Source organism: Aptenodytes forsteri, unplaced genomic scaffold (assembly GCF_000699145.1).
Source record: "Aptenodytes forsteri isolate BGI_AS27 unplaced genomic scaffold, ASM69914v1 Scaffold15, whole genome shotgun sequence".
NCBI lineage: Eukaryota > Metazoa > Chordata > Aves > Sphenisciformes > Spheniscidae > Aptenodytes > Aptenodytes forsteri.
The window spans coordinates 4,358,215-4,380,531 of record NW_008795129.1 but is presented as its reverse complement, the minus strand read 5'-3'; the positions used below and the strand labels follow the sequence as shown (position 1 = coordinate 4,380,531).

Sequence of the window (22,317 nt, the reverse complement as noted above, 5' to 3'; positions counted from 1 at the left end):
AGGGTTTGTCATTCCTTCAAAGTGAGAATTTTTAACTTGATTGGAAGGCAAGACCTATTTCTTTAATTCTCCTTGAACAAATGGAATTGCAATATGGGTCTGAAACAGAGCAGTGAAGTATTTTTACTTTTTCTATATATGAGATAGTGCTCCAAGAATCTAAGTTTTCCTTTAAAAGAAACCCACGTATTTGCAGCTCTTACGGTTCTGAGGAATTTAAAAAATGTAAAACAAATATTTAAAAAAAGAGAAGATATACTGCAGGGCACAGTAATAAAATAAAGGCACAAACCAGAGTTGTTATGAATTTACATGTGAAATGTGTATGATTTTGCACAGTGGTGTTTTATTGCTGACTTTATTTTTGGAAATGTCTTAAGTAAGTAGCAGGACATTACTTGATTTTTTAAGAAATGAAATGGGATACACGATCAATTTTGCAATCCTTTCTTCTTCACCTGCTAAGCCAGGATTCTGGCCTAAAAAGCACAATTAATATATTACCTAGCACTACAAGGTCAGAATTAATGACGTGCTTTGTAACACAATTCAACTTTGTCTCTAAAACATTACAGGAGTTATAATACTGTTTAACTGTATTTAGTATCTATTTGGAAACTTAAATATAATGATGATTTACGTAGGGATAAGTTCTCATCTGGATGGATGTTCTGAGTTATATGCAATTTGATCGCATTTATTATGTCCTTAGTTTTCACCAATCATGCTGTTGTGTAGAAACACACTTGGAATTGTTCACACTACACTGAATAGTTTCCTGTGACAGAGTAAGTGTCAGAACTAGGTATTTTACACAGCTATTGTTTCAATTTTCCTGTCTGCTTCCTTTCACTGTTAACGTTTATGTCTGACCCATCAAACTGTAGAGTGCACAAGAGACAGAGTACTTAGCAGCCAGAGGGACTCACTTATCCAGAGAAGAGGTTAAAAACAGTTATAACTAGTCAGTCTACTCCTATACAACAATAGGATATGGAAGCCCCCCAACATTATATTCTTGAGCTCACAGCACTAGTCACATAATGTATCAATTCTGCAGGCTGAATCAAAGCACATGAAAAAAAGATTCATGCGTATACCCATTAGTTTCCTGCACACAATCCCCTTTGAGGTACTTTTGCTGTTCCCTCTACTTTTTCCCCTACATAAGAGTCGTAAGCACACCCCGTATTTCCCTGTCCCTTAATAAGTGTAGCCTTTTATTCAAATTTCATGGACTGCGGGTGCACACTTTCAGCTGTTACATCTGTAGTGAGAGATCTGTTCATTCACCCATCCTTGATACCTAGGTTTCTGCACATCCCTCAGTTCTACCTGTATGTTTTCTCCAGTCACACTTTGCTCCTCCCTCGTTACCATCACACCCACACCCTCTGGTACACCCTTCAGGAGCACAGGAAAGAATACATCACTTAAGTCAGCAATCTCCTGTTGCAGGAAACCTTCTCCCCAGCTCCATTCCCCTTAGCTCTCCTCTTGCCAGTATTCTTGTTCTCAATCTCTTCCATGCACCTGCTGCACCCTCCAACTCCTCCGCACCACATGCTGCCCATAACCTCAGCCACCTCTTCAGGTCCCCATTCCCTTTTGTACAAACTACCCCTGTAAGCACACTGAAGGCAGAGAAATGCTGTCAAGTTAGCCACAGGACCATGCTTTCCTCCATCAACATGTGTTCCATCTCCTTCAAACTCTTTCTCCTGGACCTGAAAAGCTATGATATGTTTTATTGCTATAGTCACTGAGAACAAATATAAAAAAAATCTAATGCAGAACAACACGTTAAGAGAAATGAAACAAAGATAGATTCCAAAAAAGCTCTAGAATGGATGCTGTCTGGTCTCTGGAAACAGATTGCAACTTACCTGTGATGTTACTAGCATTGGCTGCTGGTTGTTCTGTCCCAGGAGAGACCTTAGTTACATGGCGAGGAGGCCTTGGTGATCTCTTCTGCTTTTTCCATTTTGATGATTCACTCATTCCTCCAGCTCTCATTTTCAACTGAAAACCATATATCATTAAGAATATCAGTATAGCAAAACCACATAGCACAACAGATTACACAAGCCAACCCAAAAAGGCTGTCTCAAAACCCTCAAAGTCAGGCAACAGCGCTTAAATGTATCACACAAATTAATCAGCACCTCAAAATCATGCAAACCAGCCCGACTCCCTACTACCCACATATTAGCCAACACTCCACGCCTGAATCAAGGGACAATTCACTGCAGTTACTCTGCTATAATATATACTTAACAGTTCAATTATCACAGCACTCCCCTCTTGCCTACCAATACCACCTAGCTTTGCATTAGGATAAAGAATTCTCTTAGACCTACAGGCACATGTCAAATCTCTTTGCTTTTGCCAATGTTTCCAGACTTCTGAAGGGCATCAATTAAAGTACATAAGCAAGTACTAGTTCGGTTTGACGTTCAAATAAAATTTCACCATCTATACAAGAAGGCTGCTAATGAAGCCTGAGCACCCAGTCCCACGCTGCACAGTCTGCAGCTCTGTCACTTATCTCTCGTCTCAATTCACTCTTCATCTTCGTAGCAATGCCATGTTCACTCTCCTCCAGGTAACTTCCACTATTAACAAGTGTTTAACGCTCCACTCGCTCCTGGTGCATGACACATTGCAAATACCACCTTAGCGGTTTAGAAACAAACCGTATTCTGCTTTCACCTGCCTTCTGTCATTACTCCTCTTCAGATCTAAATCTAACCTAACCCTTGACATCTTTCTTGACCAGGATCCTACTTCTAGTTCTTATACAGATCTTAGATCGGCAAACAAGAATGACAGTAGGAGCAATGCAGACTGCGTGGCACTTGCTGCAGTGCTATTGCAGGCACGCACAGACGCTCCAGAACTTCCTAAAAACAATACAATATTTAGTCACATTGACAATGGCAACAGCAGGCCTGAAAACAGCTTCCTTCTAAAGTAAGTTCCTCTAAGTGCAAGATTGCACTTACTCTTTGGTTTGGTAGCTGCAGGCAACTTTTCTGATGCTGTCAGACCTCTTCAATTCAGGGTGAAAATTTAACCACTGAACAGGTACCTTGCACGTAGTGGAAACCATTCAGCAAGTCTCAGTACCAGTCCCTAATTGGTATTCTTCTTTGTAAATTTATCATAGTTAAGTTATATTTTAGGCTATAATATTCCTTATTTCTTATATCCCTAGCATCAGATTTAAATTCTCTAGAAGATGGCTATATTCTTTAGTCTCTTCTTTTTTCTGCAACTTGCCTCCTTCCAGCTACTACTCTTCTTAAATGCCAATAAGCCTGCTAGGTTCTGCTACTGTTTTTCTGTTTCTTTCCCTTTTCCAGCTAGAATTCTAACTCGTTGTACACGGCCTGTAATTTTTCTCATTTAAACAAAGCTTGTGAAAATGTTATGTCCCAGTGCAGTAAACCATTGGTGTAACTTTTCTTCGCACCACAAATTCTATTTGTTTGACAGCTAATCCCCAAGTTTTAGCTATGCTACAGTTTCCTCGAGCTTGTTAATTAACAACACTCAGAATTACTTTGCTCCTTGTTATTTCTTCCAAATTTTGCAGCAAGCATCTCCTTCTAAATCACAGCTTCTGGCAAACACTCATGTGAAAAGCACGCAGCTAAAACCAAAATTTTGCAGATTTCAAAGTGTTTTAAAATGCTTATGGATCACAATCCTTTCATGTAAAAATTGTCAGCTCTCTCATCTTCCCTATTTACTACTTCATAGGGCTATATAAAACGTGTTATCTTTCATTCTTGCCAATTCCTAATGTTTCACCTCTATTTGTTTCCCTTTCCATTTAAAAATATCTCTGAGCCTTAAATGTTACCAATAGTTTTATTCATTAAAGGCTTAAGCTTCTAATTAGACCAGGTAGTTTTACTTTACCTACCAACTATTCTAGAAATAGACATTTTTTTTTTCCTCCCTTTTCAGTAACTTATAAAAATAAAATCTGAAGACTTATGGTTCATTGTACCAAACTACTTCAAGTAGGAAGGAAACCTGGAAGCATTATGTGTTAAACCCAAGAAAGTCTGTTTCACATTATTTCAACATAACAGACTTTGCTTCTAGCTACTATTTCATGTTGCCATGATTTGCCAGGTAAAAAGTTTCTTGCTAATAAAAAATGGGGGGAGAGGCCACAGAATTGAATCAGCAAAATGGAGCCAAGATATCGCTAGGAGCTAACATGTCAGTCCCGCTCCCGTAACCCTCAGTCATGCTCCTGAGAAACAGGTAACTTTTGAACCATCCTATCAGAATGTTCAAGCTGACGATTTAATTACTATTTCTGATCTCCCCTTTCACACAACACCAAAACCATCTCAGTTCAACACTAGCCCTTTCGAAAAAGCACTTCTCCTCAGACACAATACTCATTTTTAGTGATTGCCCTGTGCTTTGTATTAACTCCAAGATTTCTCCTCTTGAGTTTCATAAAGGACATATGCCCATCTGTCATTACATTGATGAACCCATACCATCTTCCAGAGACTGAGTCACAACAGCCTCACATGGATGGGAAACCATTTAGTCAGGGAAGCAAAAAGACTCAGTTGATTTTTAAAGAATCCCAAACATTTAATCAAAGTATAAAGCATTCAGATAAGAATAGAAGTTTACTTGTTTTTTTGGGTGGGGGTTTTTTTGGGGTGGTTTTTTTTGGGGTGGGTGGGTATTTCCCCCCGACAATTTAACAGGCAAGTGAGATTACCCAGTAGGTCTTTTCCATCTCGTACCATCCAGTATTCCACATTCTACACAAACAGGTATCCTTTTATTAAAATTACCTACTAGGATTACCTAGGACTACCTCCCATATCATCCCCCCCTCCTTTTTCTTTCTTTCGCTATCTCCTATAAATAAGAGATAGCAAACTACAATGACAATTGCATAGCTTAAAAAAATTGCAGAAGCAAACAGAAATGCTTCATAAAAATGTTTCACCAGTCTCAAGGGGCTATATGTTGTTTTAACAAACAAACTGAGTTTGGGAATTCTAAAACAATACATGTATTAAAGGACAGTAAAGTAACATCTTTCATTCTGTATTTTGTATTGAATTAAAATGTAACAATCCCATGATTCTTGCTTTTTATGTAAGTATAAAAATGTCAAAAAACTTACACAGTTTGTCTTTCACTAAAGGAACTATTTCTAATGCTTGTTTTTACCTTCAATGCCAAGGCATTTCCTGATTTTGCTAGAAAGCTTGGTTGCATGTTAACAGGCTGAGATTTTAAACCTAAGGTTGCCTTCTTGACTAAATGCTGCAGGTAAATGGCATTTAATAGATCATTAAAATATCCTGAATTTTAAACGTCATCTAAAACTCTCCTTCCCTCTCCAATGCTCAGTGATATTATAGTTGCATTAGTTTTCTACTTATCAATGTCCTTCAGATTAGATTAAGCTTGTACTTAAATTGTTTAAAAAAACAACTAAAGTTAGTATTTAAAAACCATTCTTTAGAAATCAGAGGAGAGAGTGAGCTCAGAGCTACTGCTCATTCATCTTGGAACTCAGTACAGTTTCCATTTAATTTATCTGAGCTACCTTTGCATAAAGAAACATGTACACAAAATTGTATGAAAAAAAATACAAGACTCCGAATGCTTTCTTTGATAGACGAGGTTTTAACAATAAAACTCCAGCTAAGGTCTAGGAAGGTGAAGAAAAATGTAATACTACAAAGTTCTTTTTAAAAGGTCCATGAGATCTCATTTTTCTACAAGCCACCTTACCTGCACTCGTTTGTTTTTCCATAAGATACTGTAAGCCTCAAGAGAAAAGGGCAGGGGCCAATGATTAGTAACTAAAGTGATTATACTAAAACGTGAGCTCATTCTAGATGCAGCATGGAACTGGTCAGCACACCAAGTAGCGTTCAAGACACAAAAGCATGCAGAGAGAACGCAGTCCACGGTCCAAGTCCTGGAGACACCGATGCAGTCCAGCCATCTCACCTACCTACCTACCTGCACTGCAACAACTAATGAACTTTATCTGGTGAAATGTATTTATGCATCTTAGGCAACTATTAACTCAATCCACCCCCAAAATCTGTGAAAACTCAAATCTGGGTTCCTCCTGACTCCCAACGCAGAACCCAATGTTTAGCTACAACACTTTCTACTGCAAAGGGAAACATTTCTTAGTCTTTTCTTCTGTGTAACTGCATAAATCTGTGAGTCTCCAGCCGCTGTCTTTCCAAACTATCCTGACCAGACACAGGACAAAGGAATGGGAAACGCATCTCAATGTTCTGTTCAGCTCCTTTTGCACCAAATAGCATTAAGGGCAGACAAGAAATAAAGCTACATTAAGTTTATGAACGAATATGGAAAACTGAGAAGGGTTGCATCTAAGCTAGTTTCTCAGGGTTTCTATGATCAGTCTAAAACCAACAATCTGCAGGCCTACAATATTTCTTTAGGAGTATTTTCTAGGGGAACCAGCAGGGACTAACACATTTCATAGTTCAGTTCAGCCTCAGTCATCCCACATTAGCAAATACTCTGCTGGGAACCATATTTAATTTCAGAAGAAACATGGCCAAAGGTGTTGAAAACGTACAGCAGTCTCCTTCAAAAAAGCTTTAGAGAGCATTGAACTCTGTGGTCCTGTACCAAGTAACAAAACTCAGAGATTCACCTTGAGTAAAACTGTCTAAGGCATGCTGGGTCAAGCGACTCCTCAGGTATGCTGCTACATCTATAAACAAGATCAACAGCTAGGACACACAACACTTGAGCCTTCAGAGAGCAATCTACATTTTTGATGTTTCTTTTCTTCAGTTTTTCACTGTCAGAGAGGACTCAAATCTTGCCCATGCCCTCCCACTCCCCTCCTTCAGAGGATGCCGTGATGGCATCTTAGGTGGCACTCACCAAGACACTGAATGCTGCAGTAAAACAAGGGTCTCTCCCTCCCAAGCCTGCCCCAGCTGCAGCCACAACACTGCAAAGCAACCGCTACATGCATTGTCCCTCAAAGCCATGCTGTGCCATATGAGTGGAGGGAGATTTGCTGCACACAACAAAACTATCTCTAAGGTGGTGTTTTACAAGGTAAGAAGGAAGAAGGGAGAGAGAGACCTTCAGGTTCTTAAAGAGCAATACCCTCTCTAATTGGTTCAGGGCTTTGGGCTGTTCCCCACTACTTAGCTCCAGTTTGTTGAGAAGACATGAAGAGATCTGTGAAAGATAGGCAAATGCATGGTTTAAACAAAGCAAAATAAACCCAAAGAGAAGAATAACCTGGCAGAGTGCAAGGCTGCAGGGCAGGCTCCTGGCATGCACAGCGAAGAGACAGTACAAGGTAACTGCACAGATCAAGACACAAGACAGAGCATCACTTAACCGTGCTGGGAGCAGCCATCACTTGATAAGGGTAGCCCTCCTAAATTCAAATTCATCTTCACATTACACCTTCTCTGCACAGACCATGACAAATTCTGATACCTGCAGTACATTAGCCTGATCTCATTTAGCTTTCCTGAGGCCAGCCTACCATCATCACAAATCTTGCCACTTTTCACAGCACGGGAAACAACCAATCATTAGGTTACTAGACAAGAACTAAAGCCCCAAGCTAGTTTCAGATTCCTACAAGTAAGCATGCAGTCTCTCAAAACACTGCTATACTGGCTCTGAAATGTACATTTACCCTATGTTGCCACTTTTCTCAACTCATTAAAAGTAAAAACAGAGTGGAAGTTATAATGTTATAAATAGTATATTCAGTGTAAGTTCAAAGGTGGCTATTTCTTCTCTAGCACTCTTCTTCCCGTCCTGTTGCTCTCAACAGTAGAATCCTGTATTTTTATTGACATTCTTTATATGGAGTATAAAGAATATATATATGTATAGAAGTACATATGGAGTTCCTCAAGTGGACCTCCCTCCACCTAAGAAATTATTACAATAATAATCACACACAGTCATGTTTATGGTATTTGCCATACTGAATCCAGCTGCTAAAAACCTCACTGTATAGAGGGAGATGGTGGTGTTGAACAAACCTGGACCTTCCACCCTCAGAAAATTGTGCATTTAGGGAAAGGGAGAAAAAGAACAGTCTACTTTGATTTGGCTGCTAATAGAGACGGCATTGCCCATGTGAACTAAGGTTTTCGCTACAGAATGCTACCCCTTTCTAGAAGCCACCAAAGCTTTTTCTACAATAGCCCCATTTCATAATGTTTTTATGCTGTTTCACCAGCCTCAAAAAGTTTCCTTTCTACATAGGGAGAACTGGACAAATACACCCCAAGAGCTCAGTATTAGACCTGTAGTGAATGAAGAAAGATGAGAAAGAAGCTGGAGAGAGAGCAGAAGACAGCAAATGATCAGAAGACATCACCATCAGGTCCCACAGCTTGCTGGGGTTTTCTAGCCCACAGCAGCTGATGGCTGTTCCCAGAATCCAGACTGACTCACTTAGGCAGCAGTATCATTAACAAGATTCACTACTGGACTATGTGGGCTTAATCCCACAGAATTAATGAAGCTATGTCCATTTATGCTGTTAAACATGCTCTTTCAGTAAACTAGGGACTTGCAGGAATGAAGAAACACAAGTGTGAAAACAAACAATATAGAGATGAGTGCAAGCCCTAGACAAGAGCAGAACAGCCAACACAATGCTGAGTCTTACCTTCTTCATATTCATTCCCATGTAGCTTTTAGGCTCCTCTTTAAACTGAGGCAACCTGAAAGACAAAGAACAAGCCAAAAATACATAAACTTTCTTGGGTTAACAAAACGGGAAAAAAATAGACTGCTCTTTCCAGTCACGCTGCAGATACTAGAAAGCCAAAATTAGGTTTTCTCCACAAAAAAAAAAAAAAAAGACGTTCTTAGTTTCTTTTTCTGCCAAAATCTGCTGAGGGGAAAAAAAACCCCAAGAATAGGTGAGAAGTGCTTTGCATGCTATTACTGCTAATAGCAGTTTTGCTATATTGATTTTCATTGTTAATGGTCATGTAAGTACAGTTTCTTTTCCTTCAGTGTATGTTTTCAGCAGTGGACTAGCTAGATTCGTTCAAAACAGGTTTCTCTGATGCTGCTAAAAACAGCTGCTGAGCCAGGGTATCATCCACACCAGGACTCTTGCAGTGTACTTGTTATTACTAGTCATGGCAACCCTTTTCATTAACTTTGTAGAATCCCCAGTAGTTATCCTCTATTCTGCATCATATAAACACAATTATAGTGCACAGTGGATCTAAATTTAAGCTGAATGCTTTGAGCTAAGCAGTCCCTGTCTCAGAAGTAAAGGAGGTAGACAGCTCTCCCCTGTGCTACCAAATGACAAATGCATACAGCTCTGCAACCCCACACACCCTGCTCTCCCTTCTGTCCCCTTACTACACTTCTATCTTTGCTTGCTGAAGGGATAAAAGCCTTGCAGCATAGCTTTGGCTGTTTCTTTTTCTGAAAAGCAAGATGGCCAAACCATCCCTGCAGTTGCTGTCTTTGCCTTGCTTCTAATATACCAGTGTCCACAGGCACAGATGGTGGTGGTGTCTCCAAGCATTATCAAGGAGGACAGAGGAGAGGATACACAATAAGTAATGAATAAGCACTAAGTAAAATTCACATATGCATTTGGAGAAAAAGTAATGCGGTCTCTCCTTTTTGGAGAGATTGATTCTGACTCTGCCCCACATTCATCCAGTGCACTGCATGACACAGGGTGCACAGAGGAAAAAAAAACCCTGAGAACCCACTGGAACTGAGTGTGACAATGAGAAAAAAAAATATTATGAGAGCTGTGTTTCACAAGCTGTCAGCTTTACTACAATCCTTTCCTACTAAAAGTATTTCTGTATCTGCACATTTCCTTTTTACAATACCCAGAGAAAGTCTATGATTACTTCACTATCTGGAAAAACAGTTTTGAAGTTAAATAACTTACTTGAGTTTAAAAGAAGTAATCTTAATTACCTGAAGGGTGCTGAAAAGGGCAGAACATTTGTCTAAGACACATGATCTCAAGAGTTTAAAATTCTCTTTGATATATGAGGTCAAAGCTCTCAGCTTGAAATCAACATGTGACTATTCAACACCATTTCTATTCTCTCACCTGGAGAGCGCTATATTTTTTAGAGCACTTTTTTTTTTTTTGGAGTGAAGTTTGCATTCTCTGTCCTCAAACTGGTTCCATATCCTAAAGCTCTTCATTACTTGGCTGTCCATCTCTCCTCAAAGGACACCTTAAACCAGGCAACCTTCCCTACCTCTGCCTCCCTGCAGCCTAACAAGGTCAGCCCAAGAGAAAAGTGCCAAATCCTTCATCCCCTTCCACCTCTAAATAATGACCATTTTGGATGATTTTTCTGAGGGCCCTTAAGTGGAAGTGTGAAATCTTTCTGTCCTTAGAGGGCCATCTCGGCAATGCTGAGGCAAACACAAGCAGGTTTACCTTGTGAAGAGCAGCTGCACCATGTCGACCAGAGTGTGCTCTGCAGATTTTCTCAATAACTCTGCGAAGACAAAAACAAATAACACAGGTGTCATTACTCAGTGTGATATTATCAAGAGGCTTCTTCAAGCAGACTCCCCTCCGAGCCTTGTTTACAGAGATTACGGCAAATTTATTAAAACCAGCTCCAATACCGCATTACTGCAAACGGGCATATAATCACAAGGTGGCGCCACAAAGCTGGGGAAAAAGAGCAGTCAAAAGTTGTACAGTGAACTCCTAACAAATTTTCCATGAAGTTGTAGAAAGACACAATAATATACAGCTCAGCAGCTTTCCACAGCTGCATGTTCTACAATAGAACTAGTTAATGCTGAGGAAACCCGATCATTTCTTAACTGCAGAAGTATGAACAAACCTACCACTGAGTCTCATTTCAAAGCATATGCGGAAACAGGACTGCATGATCTCACACACAGATTCGTTGGTGAGGTGGGCTCCCACTGGAGTGAGCAGCAAGGTCCTCAAAACCTGCAAAGAACAGCGCACGTATGTCCCATAGTACAATGACCCTTGCATGCATTTCCAAGAGAAGGTTGGCTTCCTCAAGAAGGACTGCCATGAGCAGAAAACCTAAGGGTTTTCCAGGAGTCATTTCAAACTGAATGCTGTGCTCAACAGACAGATTAGGAGACAAGAATGATCTCCCAGCCCGCTTCTAAAAGAAGCCTGACATGCTACATGCTACCCAATATTTAAATTCAGTAACTAGCTATCTGCTGAAAAGTGCACAGACCAAAGAGGTGTATAGTTCATAGGTTTGTCTCTACAAAGAATTTTTCTCAAAAATCAGTTTGAGAGCTCTATATGCTTAATTTACCCCTCACTAACACAGACCATGCACAAGGTAGGATTATCAACACTACCACATTATCAAGCCCTTAATTTAAAAATCATTTCATTTAAGCTTTTAATTATTTTCATTTGGAAAAGCTTTTACCACAGGTATATGAGCCATCTGTTTAAAAATAAAGTCTGTCACTAAGCTCCTACAGAGTCAAAACATTGCTCCCTCCTCTTCATCTCCATGTAACAGGATATGTTCCACAACGGGCAGCAACCATTATGGTAATTACCATTTCTCTTCACTTACCTGTAGGATTTTCATCAAGACAACCTCATCGCTCGCATGATCCGTGCCCACAAATCGGGCATGGGTGACAGCATCTGCCATGTTCTCCATCCCCTCCGCTGTGCCCTCATGGCTGGGATCTGAGTAACAGAATAAAAATATATGACAGGGAAAGGCCACCTACAGCCTACCACCTCTGTGGGGAGACATCTACACAGAGATACTTTGTTGCCATCTGCTTCCTTAATTTGTGTGACTCGGAGTGAGTGGACCCTACAAGAGCAACACTCACCTCCCAGTAACAGAAAGAGTTTAAAACTGGGAGCTTTCAGAAAGACTTTATCAAGAGTCTATCTACATTTGCAAAAAGATGTAACCTAACAAAGAAAAGAATTACAATTCAGTTGTTACCGGCTCCATGTATTTTTTTAGATGTTAATTTGTAAGACTGTGTCCTGTTCCCTACAATATAGCACAATCAGCTGTTAAATGCATTCAGTTCCTCCTTGGGAATGAAAAGAAAACAGCTCTTAAACATAGGGAACCTCAAATTTACTCCCACGAGGAGAAAATGCCAAACAGGTTCCACTGGATTGAGAAGGAAAAATTGTCTCTTGTTCTACACCCCCCCCAAGGAATAGGAGCTGGGGAAGGAATGGACCAGTAGCTTTCCCCAGAGACAACAGTAGACAGACAGGATCACAGTTTAGATATCGGAGTGGCAGGCCTCCCGCTTCAATCATTCATCAAGACTCCTTCAGTCTTCTGTAGCTACAAACAATGGTGCAGTTGAGAGAATGTTTAGGACGAGATTGTTGCTAGTAACCGTATCTTGTGCCACATTACAGTGGCTTCAGAAAAGCTGCCTCCGGCTTTGATTTCATTCTCACTTAAACAACACAGCACTGGGCAAGAATCTTGTTACCTTCCTACCTAAACAGTCATTAGGAAAGAAAGGAGACAACCTAAACACTAGTTAATACCTCATTAATTGGCAATGGGGCCTCTTGAACTCCAGCAAGAATGAAGCTGACAGAGGAACCATGTAAGACCTTGTATACTTTGCAGAGAAGCTTTGCAGACTCCCTTTTTGACTCCAGTTGTGTTCACACCTAGGAAGGGCTAAGCCCCAGGTGTTAAAGAAAGCTGCCCTTATTGTGGTCCAGAGAGCAGCCTGGGGATTGACAGGGGCTGCAGGATAAGAAACTTCTCATAGTTGCATGAAACTGAAATGGCATCAATGTACTTCAGAATCCCATAAATCTACATAGGAACAGCACTTCTCCTTTGCCATCTCTTACACATCCCTATTAAGAGCTGAGCTTGCCTACTTTTGACATAGTTGTCTCACGCACACACACAAAAATCTTGCATAGTTGAGAGTGAATTCCTCTCCTGGTTTGCTAGTCAAACCTCACTGAGCTATCAAGGAGACTGTTCTAAGACCAATCAGTCATTTTTTACCTACTTCAGCAGCAGCACTCAACAGGATACCAAACTCTGATACTGGGAAGCATTAGATAAGAGGCCTGGCTGTCAAAGGCAGTTCTCTGTGTACCTTCAATAATGGTTTATAATCCAGTTAGAAGCTACCACTCTTCCACCAGAGGCAATAAAATCAGCCATATGTTGGTACCCTGTGCACTCTTATTCATAAATGGAAATAATAGCTTAAACCACCAATGGTAATGTAGGATCACTCTAAATTGCCCCAATTAAATCAGATAAAGACCAGTGGTGTTACAATGCCAGCACCTACATTACCATTACTGTTAACCAACCTCAACAACTACAGTGGAAAGCAGCTAAGTGGGCATCAAGAGGAAAAAGCCACTTGCTGCAGAAAAGGCTCCCACAGGCAGAACATGCAGATTCACTTCACTGTCACCTCTTCCAGTAGATGCGAGTTGCTGTAGGCTTAGGGATACATTTATTCATAGTTATGGATAGTCTGTGTGAAAAGGAAATGCAAGTTGTGCATACACTTCTTTAACAGATCTATGACTACTGCTTCGCTGTTCTAGCCCCTACCTTCAACACTAATAAACACACCTCTCTCCCAACACACATCACGCCTGACTACTTCAGTCCTGGCTCCCTGGAACAGCTCTACAAGTTCAGGTCAATTTATAAAGCCTCTTGAGTTCAATTAAAAGCACAGATACTTCTACTTCGCAGAAACAAGATACAGAAAAGATCAACCCGCTTCTTTGTTCCCTTGTGAGAAAACAGTACAGAAAGATGTGTCAATGACTGCTCAGAATCACTAACAAAAATAAGTTTGTGTGAAGCAAAATATCAGTTTGAAAATTGCCACCTACAATGCAAAGATCCAGAGACCCCATCTAGACTTACACATTTTGTATGGGGTGTACTCTCATAACAGGCAGGCAAAAGAACAAGCAGAAAGCAGAAAATCCAGGCTCTCAACCATCACAGAAATCCAGGAAAGACAGAAGCCTGCTCAGTAACACCTTTAATGGAACTAAAATAAATCACCAAGGAGACAGAGAAGGTAGAGGGGAGAACAAGCTTTAAACTCCCCAAACAGCAAGTCCTCTTGCTGGAAGCCGAGCAACAGCTACTCACTTACAGATAAGTAGTTTTCAGGAACACCAGGGAAAGTTAACTTTAGAAATGGAGCCAGAAGCTGCTGTGGACACACTGTGATGATAATAAAAAGAGCACGTACCTTTTCTGAGGAAAGTATACAACAAATACAACTCTGAAATTCAACCACTAGTCTTCCTATAGCTAAGGTTTGAGCTCATCAAAAAGGCTGACAGCTAGCTAGCGCAAAACTGCTGAGTAAGGAAATAACTAATCTGAGGGATAAAAATCAACGGGAGTTTACTATTGTTGCACAGTTTTCTTGTACTTTAAAAATTACTATGTAATATATCAACTATAACTCTTGAAACAGTAGTACTTATTTCAGAGCAGAGGATAATCTCTGTAAGGCTAACTATTCCTACCAAAACGCATGGTGGATATCAAATCATTTTATCTAAATGAGCTGTGATTGCACGCTATACCATTAGTGAACTGCTGCATCCAACAACCTCGGAACAGATCTTTGCAATTCAGACTACTAGAGATCAGAAGTCTCAAAGGCTACTCAAGAATCATTCTTTTCTAACTGGTTTTAAAACATACCCCTCAGCAATACTGGCCTGAAAAGTAGACAGATAACCACCTGCTGACATGTGACAGAACAAGAGAAACAGTGAGAGGGCACGAGGATTAGCAATGAAATGCTTTGGAAATAGGAAAAGAAAGCAGTTTTAAACAAAGATAGTTATCAGAGGAGTTTGGCCCTTTCACTGCCCACTGGTTTTCAACCCAGTGCATAGAGCAAAAGCCATCCACTCACAGAACAGACACAGCTAATGATGCTTTTGAAAAAAGTGCTGGTTTCACCTGTCAATTATGCAGCCCCAAAATGCACCACAAATATCAGCCACACTGAGATTTCCCCACTGTGGTTATGCCAGAGTCCATCCTTCCTTGTTCTGTACAGTTTAAAACAGATTCGTATGTTAAGGACAGTTCTAAGCTTTTCCTATCTTTAGGCAAACAGTCTTTAGACTACCTTTAGTCTTATATTACAAAGAGAAATATAAGACCAAAAAGCTTTAATTTAACAACACAACCCTAGCCAGATGTTCAGTCAGCACCACTAATCCCAGCCTCACTGGTATCTGGAGCAGCACAAAGGACAAGGCCACTGTGAATGTCACCTGAAGCAGCAACAGAGGTCTTAGATTACAGGTTCTGCTCCACAACAAAAGCCAGGCAGAGGGTCTTTTCCACTGTCTACTACAAAGACACGCTTACCAACAGTTACAGGGATGTGCCCTTGCTGGAGTGACCTAGTTAGTATTCTAAATAACAAGTAGCTAGAGAAAGGCTACAAATTCTTAACCACATTTTTTCCTGTTTCTGCCTCAAATCAAGTATTTGTAGCCAAGTTTGCAGACACTGCCTGTGCAGACATTTGCCTGGACATGTGATATCAGCCTGATGTTCTGATCCCACCCAGACCATAAAAGCCCAGAAAAAGAGTCCATCCCTCATTCTACATTGAAACTAACATATTTTGCACTATTGCTTAGTCCTTCAGAGGGACATGCTTTACAGGCTTATTTATTACGATTTCTTTATCGTCCTATGGAGTGAAATCAATATTGCATCATTTTAGTTATTTTTTGCCACTTAATTATACCCAATACTGCCCACTAATTGATGTCTTATCAAGACACTAAATTTCCATCAAACTCTTAAAAATTTTTTTTTCCTGCGAGTCCAAACTTTTGCTCATTTTAATTTTAGGTCCTTCCCACAAGAAGGGTCTGCATCTACATCAAGTCCTTTCTTTCTCTAACTTCCCTCATGCTAACTCCAAAGAACAAAATATTTAAAACAACAGTGCCAAAAATTCAACAGTGTTCACTTACAACGTAAGGGAGGAAAAGAACTGAGAAATCTGAACCCTGGAGGGGAGGAGGACAGGTAAGATAGTTTTCTCCAAGTAAGACTATGTATAAACAATCATAGATAACAAGTTTTGTAATTCACACAGGTATGATCAGAAAGTACTAATGGAATTTACACAGAAAAATCAAGCACCGCTAACAACAGGATGACACATTGAAGGCAGACAGAAAGCCAGCTAATGAGTTACTACAAGCCAGCTGAGCCATGGGAACTGACCACATGCACATTATTAGTCTTTCACAAATATAAAGGAGAATGCACACATTTGAAAGTCTGGGCAGCGGCAAAACTGTCTCTGCCATGACAATTGTGACAAGTGAAGAGTACTGGCACACCACTGGACAGGGTCTGGGACCGGGCAAAAAAAAAATCCTCACTCTAGAGCAGAAATATTAGTCCACAAAACTAAATAAATTCTACTGTGTTTGTGTATATTACAACATTGTAACCCAAGCTGGTATTCTCCCCGCCCTGGCCCTTTTGCTCAGACGGCATTAAAAAGCAGTTGGTGACCACCACAGTCCAGCAGCGGGCCATACACACATGCAGCAGTCAGGGCAGACTAGAAGCTTTGGCTCCGTTTCCAGCCATTGCCGTAGTGCCATGAAAGACCAGCAGGTATGATGTTAAGAAACTGCGGATGCCTGTTTCCCCAGCATCAATGACAATTTTCTTATTTCCCCAATCTCCTCATTAAGACTGCAAGCACGTATCCTGGCCAAAGACACATCTCAAGGAGATGCATTTGGCTGGCATTTTGGCAAATCCCAGGAAGCCACATCACATACCTATTAGTGCATATGAGAGGAACTTATTCACAGAGGTGAGGGCCAATCCAGTTATGGGGCCTGTAGTGTCTTCAGAACGGATTACTTCCAGGAAAGGCCGAAGGAATATGTTGGGTTCAATTTCAGATAGCTCTGTTAAAACAAAAATAATTTTAAAGAGACATTCAGTTAGACTTGATTCATTAGGATTCATTTTCTCTTTAAGAATCTACAGCAACCTTAATCTCAGAGGAGAGAGGCCTGCAATAGCTTAGTTTCAGAAGGCTGGTGAGAAGGTCAGGGTTGCTTTTAAATGTACATACACACACATATACCTATATATTTTTAAAAGCAATGGTTTGTGAAGTTCACTTTCTTATGCTCTTCAAAACAGCTTTCTGGAGCCTTCTGAAACAAATCCTATTGTAAGAACACTCTGTAAACACCACAGAGCCACTGCTGCCTAAATTCAGGCTTTAATTAATTGCCAGATATGGTTGCATTCTCCTAGTACTCCTGGAATTGTGTGATCACATTATATAGACCCTGCCCCACCTTCCGCCACCTCTGTAACACCCTACTACACATACAGCCTCATACCAATTACATGCATAGTACAAATGTACAACCAGGTTAGTTGGATCTTTTGCAGCTCTTTGCCCGAATACAAATTGCATTTCTGCAACACGAGAAGTTTGCTTGGCAAAGACAGGAAAAACTCATAAGATAAACAAATGTAAAAACTCTCCTGTCTTGTTCTCAGAATACCTGTAAAGCCTCTCAACCAAAGAAGAAAAAAGGGCACTCTTCTCTACTTGCTGCTTTGGACAGCAAGTAACCTCTCTAAAGCTGCAATACAAGAAGGCAGATGCACTGGGCTGTTGAGCTGGAGAAAGAACAACTAACGAGCTTCCTAAACTTTTCAAGATGATCAATGGAAGCTTTGGGAATGAAAAAGAAATATAGAAAAGAATAGCCAGAACCAGGGAAAGTGACCAAAAAAACCGCCACCCCACCCAAAACAAAACAAAAAAACCCAAACAAAAAAACCCCAACACAAGGAATCAAGGTAATAGGAGTCCTGAGGAGGATTTAGGAGAAAAAGCATTAAAAAGCAGGTGAAGGTAACCACAATACAGCCAGTACACAGGCAAAGAAGAGTGTATTTAAAGTAACTTAAATATTTCTGGTCTCAGGATTATCCAAGTACAAACACTTGGCTCAACTTGCTGAAACCTACATTTTATTCCTAATAAAAGTTAACAAGTCTAATGGCTAATAGTGTCACAGGAACACTGGCATTTATATTCTTGGTGATCCAGTATTGCACTTATCTGTCACATGAGCTTCTTTGAGGCAGGGGAGAAAAAAGCCTGTGATTCCTGAATCCTTAGACAAGCTGCTGCTTTTCTATCTACCAACATAACTCAATTATTTTACTTACTAAAAAAAATAAAAATCCAAACCCTCCTGATTCTAAGATAAGTGAAATTCCATTTTATCATGGTTCCTATTGAAAAGCCCTAAGTATCAAAGTAAAAAGCTTATCAGAAAGCATGTTAACTGTGACAAATTTTGGTGAGGAAGCAAAGGAGGAAGAATAATGCAGGGTTTTTTTGTTTTAAACAGTTAAGACCACAGAGAACAACATCAATGTGCAATAGTTTTGTTGTTAACTAAAGCAAAACTGCAACTAAAAAAAAGGAACTTTGGGAATCATTATGCAGTCTCTTACCTTTCAGCCACCAGTTCAAATCAGGCCAACGCCACTAACTTGTGAGAGGTTAAAAGGAACATGATGATTCAACCTTTTTGGCTTAAGAACAACTCCCCCAACTTGTCAGATAATATCCTGGTGTGACATTACAATTGTGTCACCTCTCAATAGCTCATGGAAATGCAGAGGATCATAAGACATGCTTTCATCAACGTTTATTTAAGTGTGCTTTATAGAGCACTTGTCTGGTTACAAGCACTTGGACAACATTAAATATAGTAAGACTACTAGGGATCAACGCTCAAACTCTTCTTCCCCAAAACTGATCCTTTCTATAGAACAGTCAGCACCATCATGATCTGGTCAATTCCTCCAGCCTCCTTCAGCCCAGTGAGCCCCAGGATGGAAAAGCTGCACCTTGGTTAGTAAGAAAAATGGGACTTCAGCAGAAGTATGTAGATGCACAGGTGGAATGAGATGATGAAGACAAACTTGCTAGCAGAGGATACATAGGATATCACACTCCCCATTAATCCATTTCGGGAAAACAAATAGACATTTTCTTTATAAGAGGGGGGAGTTTCATTTTTTTCTTTCAATTAAAGTTGTGAATCTTGCTGCGGTTAAAGATTAGATTCCCCTGCAGTCTAACTGAAATCCCCAACTTACATGAAGATCACAAAATGGCTTGTCATAATTAGGACTTAACTTAGGCACATACTGTTGATTACACAGCAACTCTGGCCAGTTATTCCAGATAACTGGCCTGATATTCAGAGACTCTAGCTTTTATGGTAACACAGCATTTTACATTAAGCTCTCTGAAACTGACTGTGTATGCTGTAAAACTGTTTCAGACTGGATAGTTGGTGCTGTGTTAGTGAAAAAAATTTTAAAAATATACTGAACAAGAAGAAAGTATTTTTAGTGCAAGACTTACCCTCTAAAGGACTACTATCTGAAAGATCTCCATTTCAGTGAAACACCAATCACACTGCTAATTGCCTGCACCTGAGGAGCATTCACTTGATTACATCAATGACCTCTTCTTACCAGCAGCATTTGCAGGCATTGAGGACTTACAGGGGTCACCAGCTCCCTTTTCAAAGCAGAACTCAATCTCGGCAGTGGTGCTTGCTTCAATAGAAAGACTGGGAGCACAGAAAAACACTCATACTGTAGCTATTCTTGCTATATCCTGTCTTGAAGCAGATTACTCTCATTGGCTGAAGTATCAGTTCAGCATCTGAAAGTGGCACTAAAGCTACTTGGAAGTTTTTAACCAAGTAAAAATTTTGCAAACAAGTCAGTAAGTCAAAGATCAATCCTTTTCTTTTAACTTAATCCTGTTGAGCTCAGTGAAGTTAGTTCAGAAGCTCTCTCCCTGAAAGGTTTTCATAGCCTTATATCCTGAATGTGGCAGTGTCCAGAACCAACCTGCCAGCCCTTTCAGATCAGTAACTACAACTGCGAGGTGCACTCCGTGCCAGCTTTTACTACCAGAGCTCAAGTTTAATCTAAAGCACAGAACAGCAGGAACTGAATAACGCTCTTTTCACAATACTTTGGTAAGGTAGGACCATAGTCTTTAAAAGGGAGTTGTTCTGCCCAGCAAGTTAAAACTTCATGAAAGAGACACTATATAAAGCCTTGATCTTTTTTGGCACCTAACTGTAAAAGCAATGCTATGCTCTCCTGAAAACATCTAAGAACCTCAGAAAGGGCAGTAAAATCAATTATAACTCTAATAATTCCTTTGCCAAAACAAGGCTATATAAAGTAAACATTGAATGTTTGGAAGTACATACTTGAACTTTTATGAAAGCTTTCCAAAAAAAGCAGCTCTGATTTTCAACTCTCTGGTTCTTGCTCTGCCAGATTCAGGTTCAGGCATTACAAGAGAGGAAACCATAACCAGTTAGACACTTGAGATTTGCTTATAGACATGTTTCTCCAAGTATATCTCCTAGCAAGAGACATTTCTCAGCATTTGAACTAGAAAACAGGGGATGGTTCTCTGCTTAGGTAACTACTTTCAACTCTGGGGAAAAACAAACAAACAAAAAACCCACCCCAAAACCCACCAGCCCTACAAGCATGACAGCCTAGGGTATTACAAGAGGAAAAACTGACTAAGTGTCCATGAGGAGATCAAAATTTCACTAGGGATTCCTACAAGCAGCCTTCCTTTTCAATCTACTCAAAGCTAGGGAAAATTATATTAAAACATGATTTAGTCTTAAATGAAGAGCCTGGGCTGCTTTGGGGACCAGCTAGAAAGCACTTCCCATTCTTTTCACGCAGGTCCCTTCAACGAAATTTCAGGGAAGCAATCATACACCAGCACCAGCACTACACCCAAAAATCCTCAGCTAGCCCAAAGCACTGCACGGAGATTGAGAAGAAGGGAAAGAATATCTTAAGTAGCGTATCAGAAAGCCATCTCTTCAGGCTGGCAATTTTAATATGAGGAGGGAATTCCTTTGAGACCACAGTGCTTTCCTTCATTCATCCTATGGATTATTTGCGCTTAGACACACATGTCTATAAAGATATTTAAACAACTAATTCATGTTTAAGCACCTAACTCCCATTTCAGCAATCCTATCCAGCCATTCTGGCACTTCAGCAAACAAGCTGCATCAGACCTCCGGCGTCCCCTTTCTCCTGAAGTACAGGAGCAGGTCCCCCTCGGAAGAGGTTTCTTATTGTTAGCACACTGTTGGCACATTCCTGATCTAAAACGCTCACATAAGCTGCTTTCTCTGGCAGTTCAACTCTTCACTCCTGAATGACTCTTACCAGGATCGGCTATGCGTTCCGAATCAGAGTAAATGAACGAGAAAAAATTGTTTATGACAAGTTATTTCAACATCATTTGTCCCCAGGACAGGCAACTGCAACCCAAACCACATGACCTGGACTCCTCTTATGCAGCAGCTGTTGGCCTTTGACGCCCAGCCTTCAGAAAGGCTGTCTCAATTGTATCCCACGCACCTCTCCAATGCAGACGAGCTCAGACAAGAGCAATGCTTCAAGCATGTGCTATTACCTTCCCTGCTTACGCACTGAAGTGTACAACAAACAGGCATCCTCTTTTCTTCTAAAGGTGAGAAAAAGACAAAAATAACATTGTACAGAGCAGAAATCCAGCTCTTCAGGACTCCTGCCTGAGAGCTCAATGAGTTTATGCCACAGAAAATTGAGGTACCAGCAAGCGCTTCCTGGCTTACCCTCAAAACCACTTGCTGCAAACACTGACTTTCTGGCCTATGTGACTTCATATGCGCTTTATTCTCAGTTCACCCACCAAACACCAAAACATTTTGTCTTTTCACCCAAGGGTGAGAAGTCCCTGCAGTCTCTCTCAGCAAGTTAGATAGAAGAAAAGTTACAAGGAAAAAGGACAAAATTGTACTTGCCTTTTAAAGCCATCTAAAAGTATTGAGTAGCCATAACTCTTCAGATTTTCAAAAACATTTCTGAAGTCTTAACTGCTGGAATAAATACTGGCTTAATCTCACCCAGATCAAAATGCAGGATCACAGGGAAAGGAGAAATTCCTTTGAGTTAGTCCAGTGATTATCTGTTAGTTAATTTAGAGATTAACAAATCTAGCGAACAGAACTAGAGTAACTTGTTCCTCTCTCAAAATTTCCAGAGCTCAAATTTGCTTTACGTAGAGTCAGTTAGGTAACAGCCACAGAGCAGTATATGCATATTGGTTCTA

General features: G+C 40.3%; 1 protein-coding gene across 4 annotated transcripts in view; it reads right to left on the bottom strand.

Annotated features, from left to right (window-relative positions):
* Positions 1-22,317, bottom strand: part of GBF1 (golgi brefeldin A resistant guanine nucleotide exchange factor 1) — a 105,170-nt gene that overhangs the window by 30,242 nt on the left and 52,611 nt on the right. For 2 of the 4 annotated variants that reach the window (XM_009277699.1, XM_009277700.1), the window contains exons 3-9: positions 16,892-17,023; positions 11,628-11,746; positions 10,897-11,005; positions 10,475-10,535; positions 8,705-8,759; positions 7,144-7,242; positions 1,887-2,022 (exon numbers count right to left, since the gene is read on the bottom strand). In XM_009277699.1, the coding sequence (XP_009275974.1) occupies positions 1,887-2,022; positions 7,144-7,242; positions 8,705-8,759; positions 10,475-10,535; positions 10,897-11,005; positions 11,628-11,746; positions 16,892-17,023 (711 nt within the window). The remainder of the gene's footprint in view (positions 1-1,886; positions 2,023-7,143; positions 7,243-8,704; positions 8,760-10,474; positions 10,536-10,896; positions 11,006-11,627; positions 11,747-16,891; positions 17,024-22,317) is intronic. The other 2 variants (XM_009277702.1, XM_009277701.2) reach the window with 1 other exon arrangement.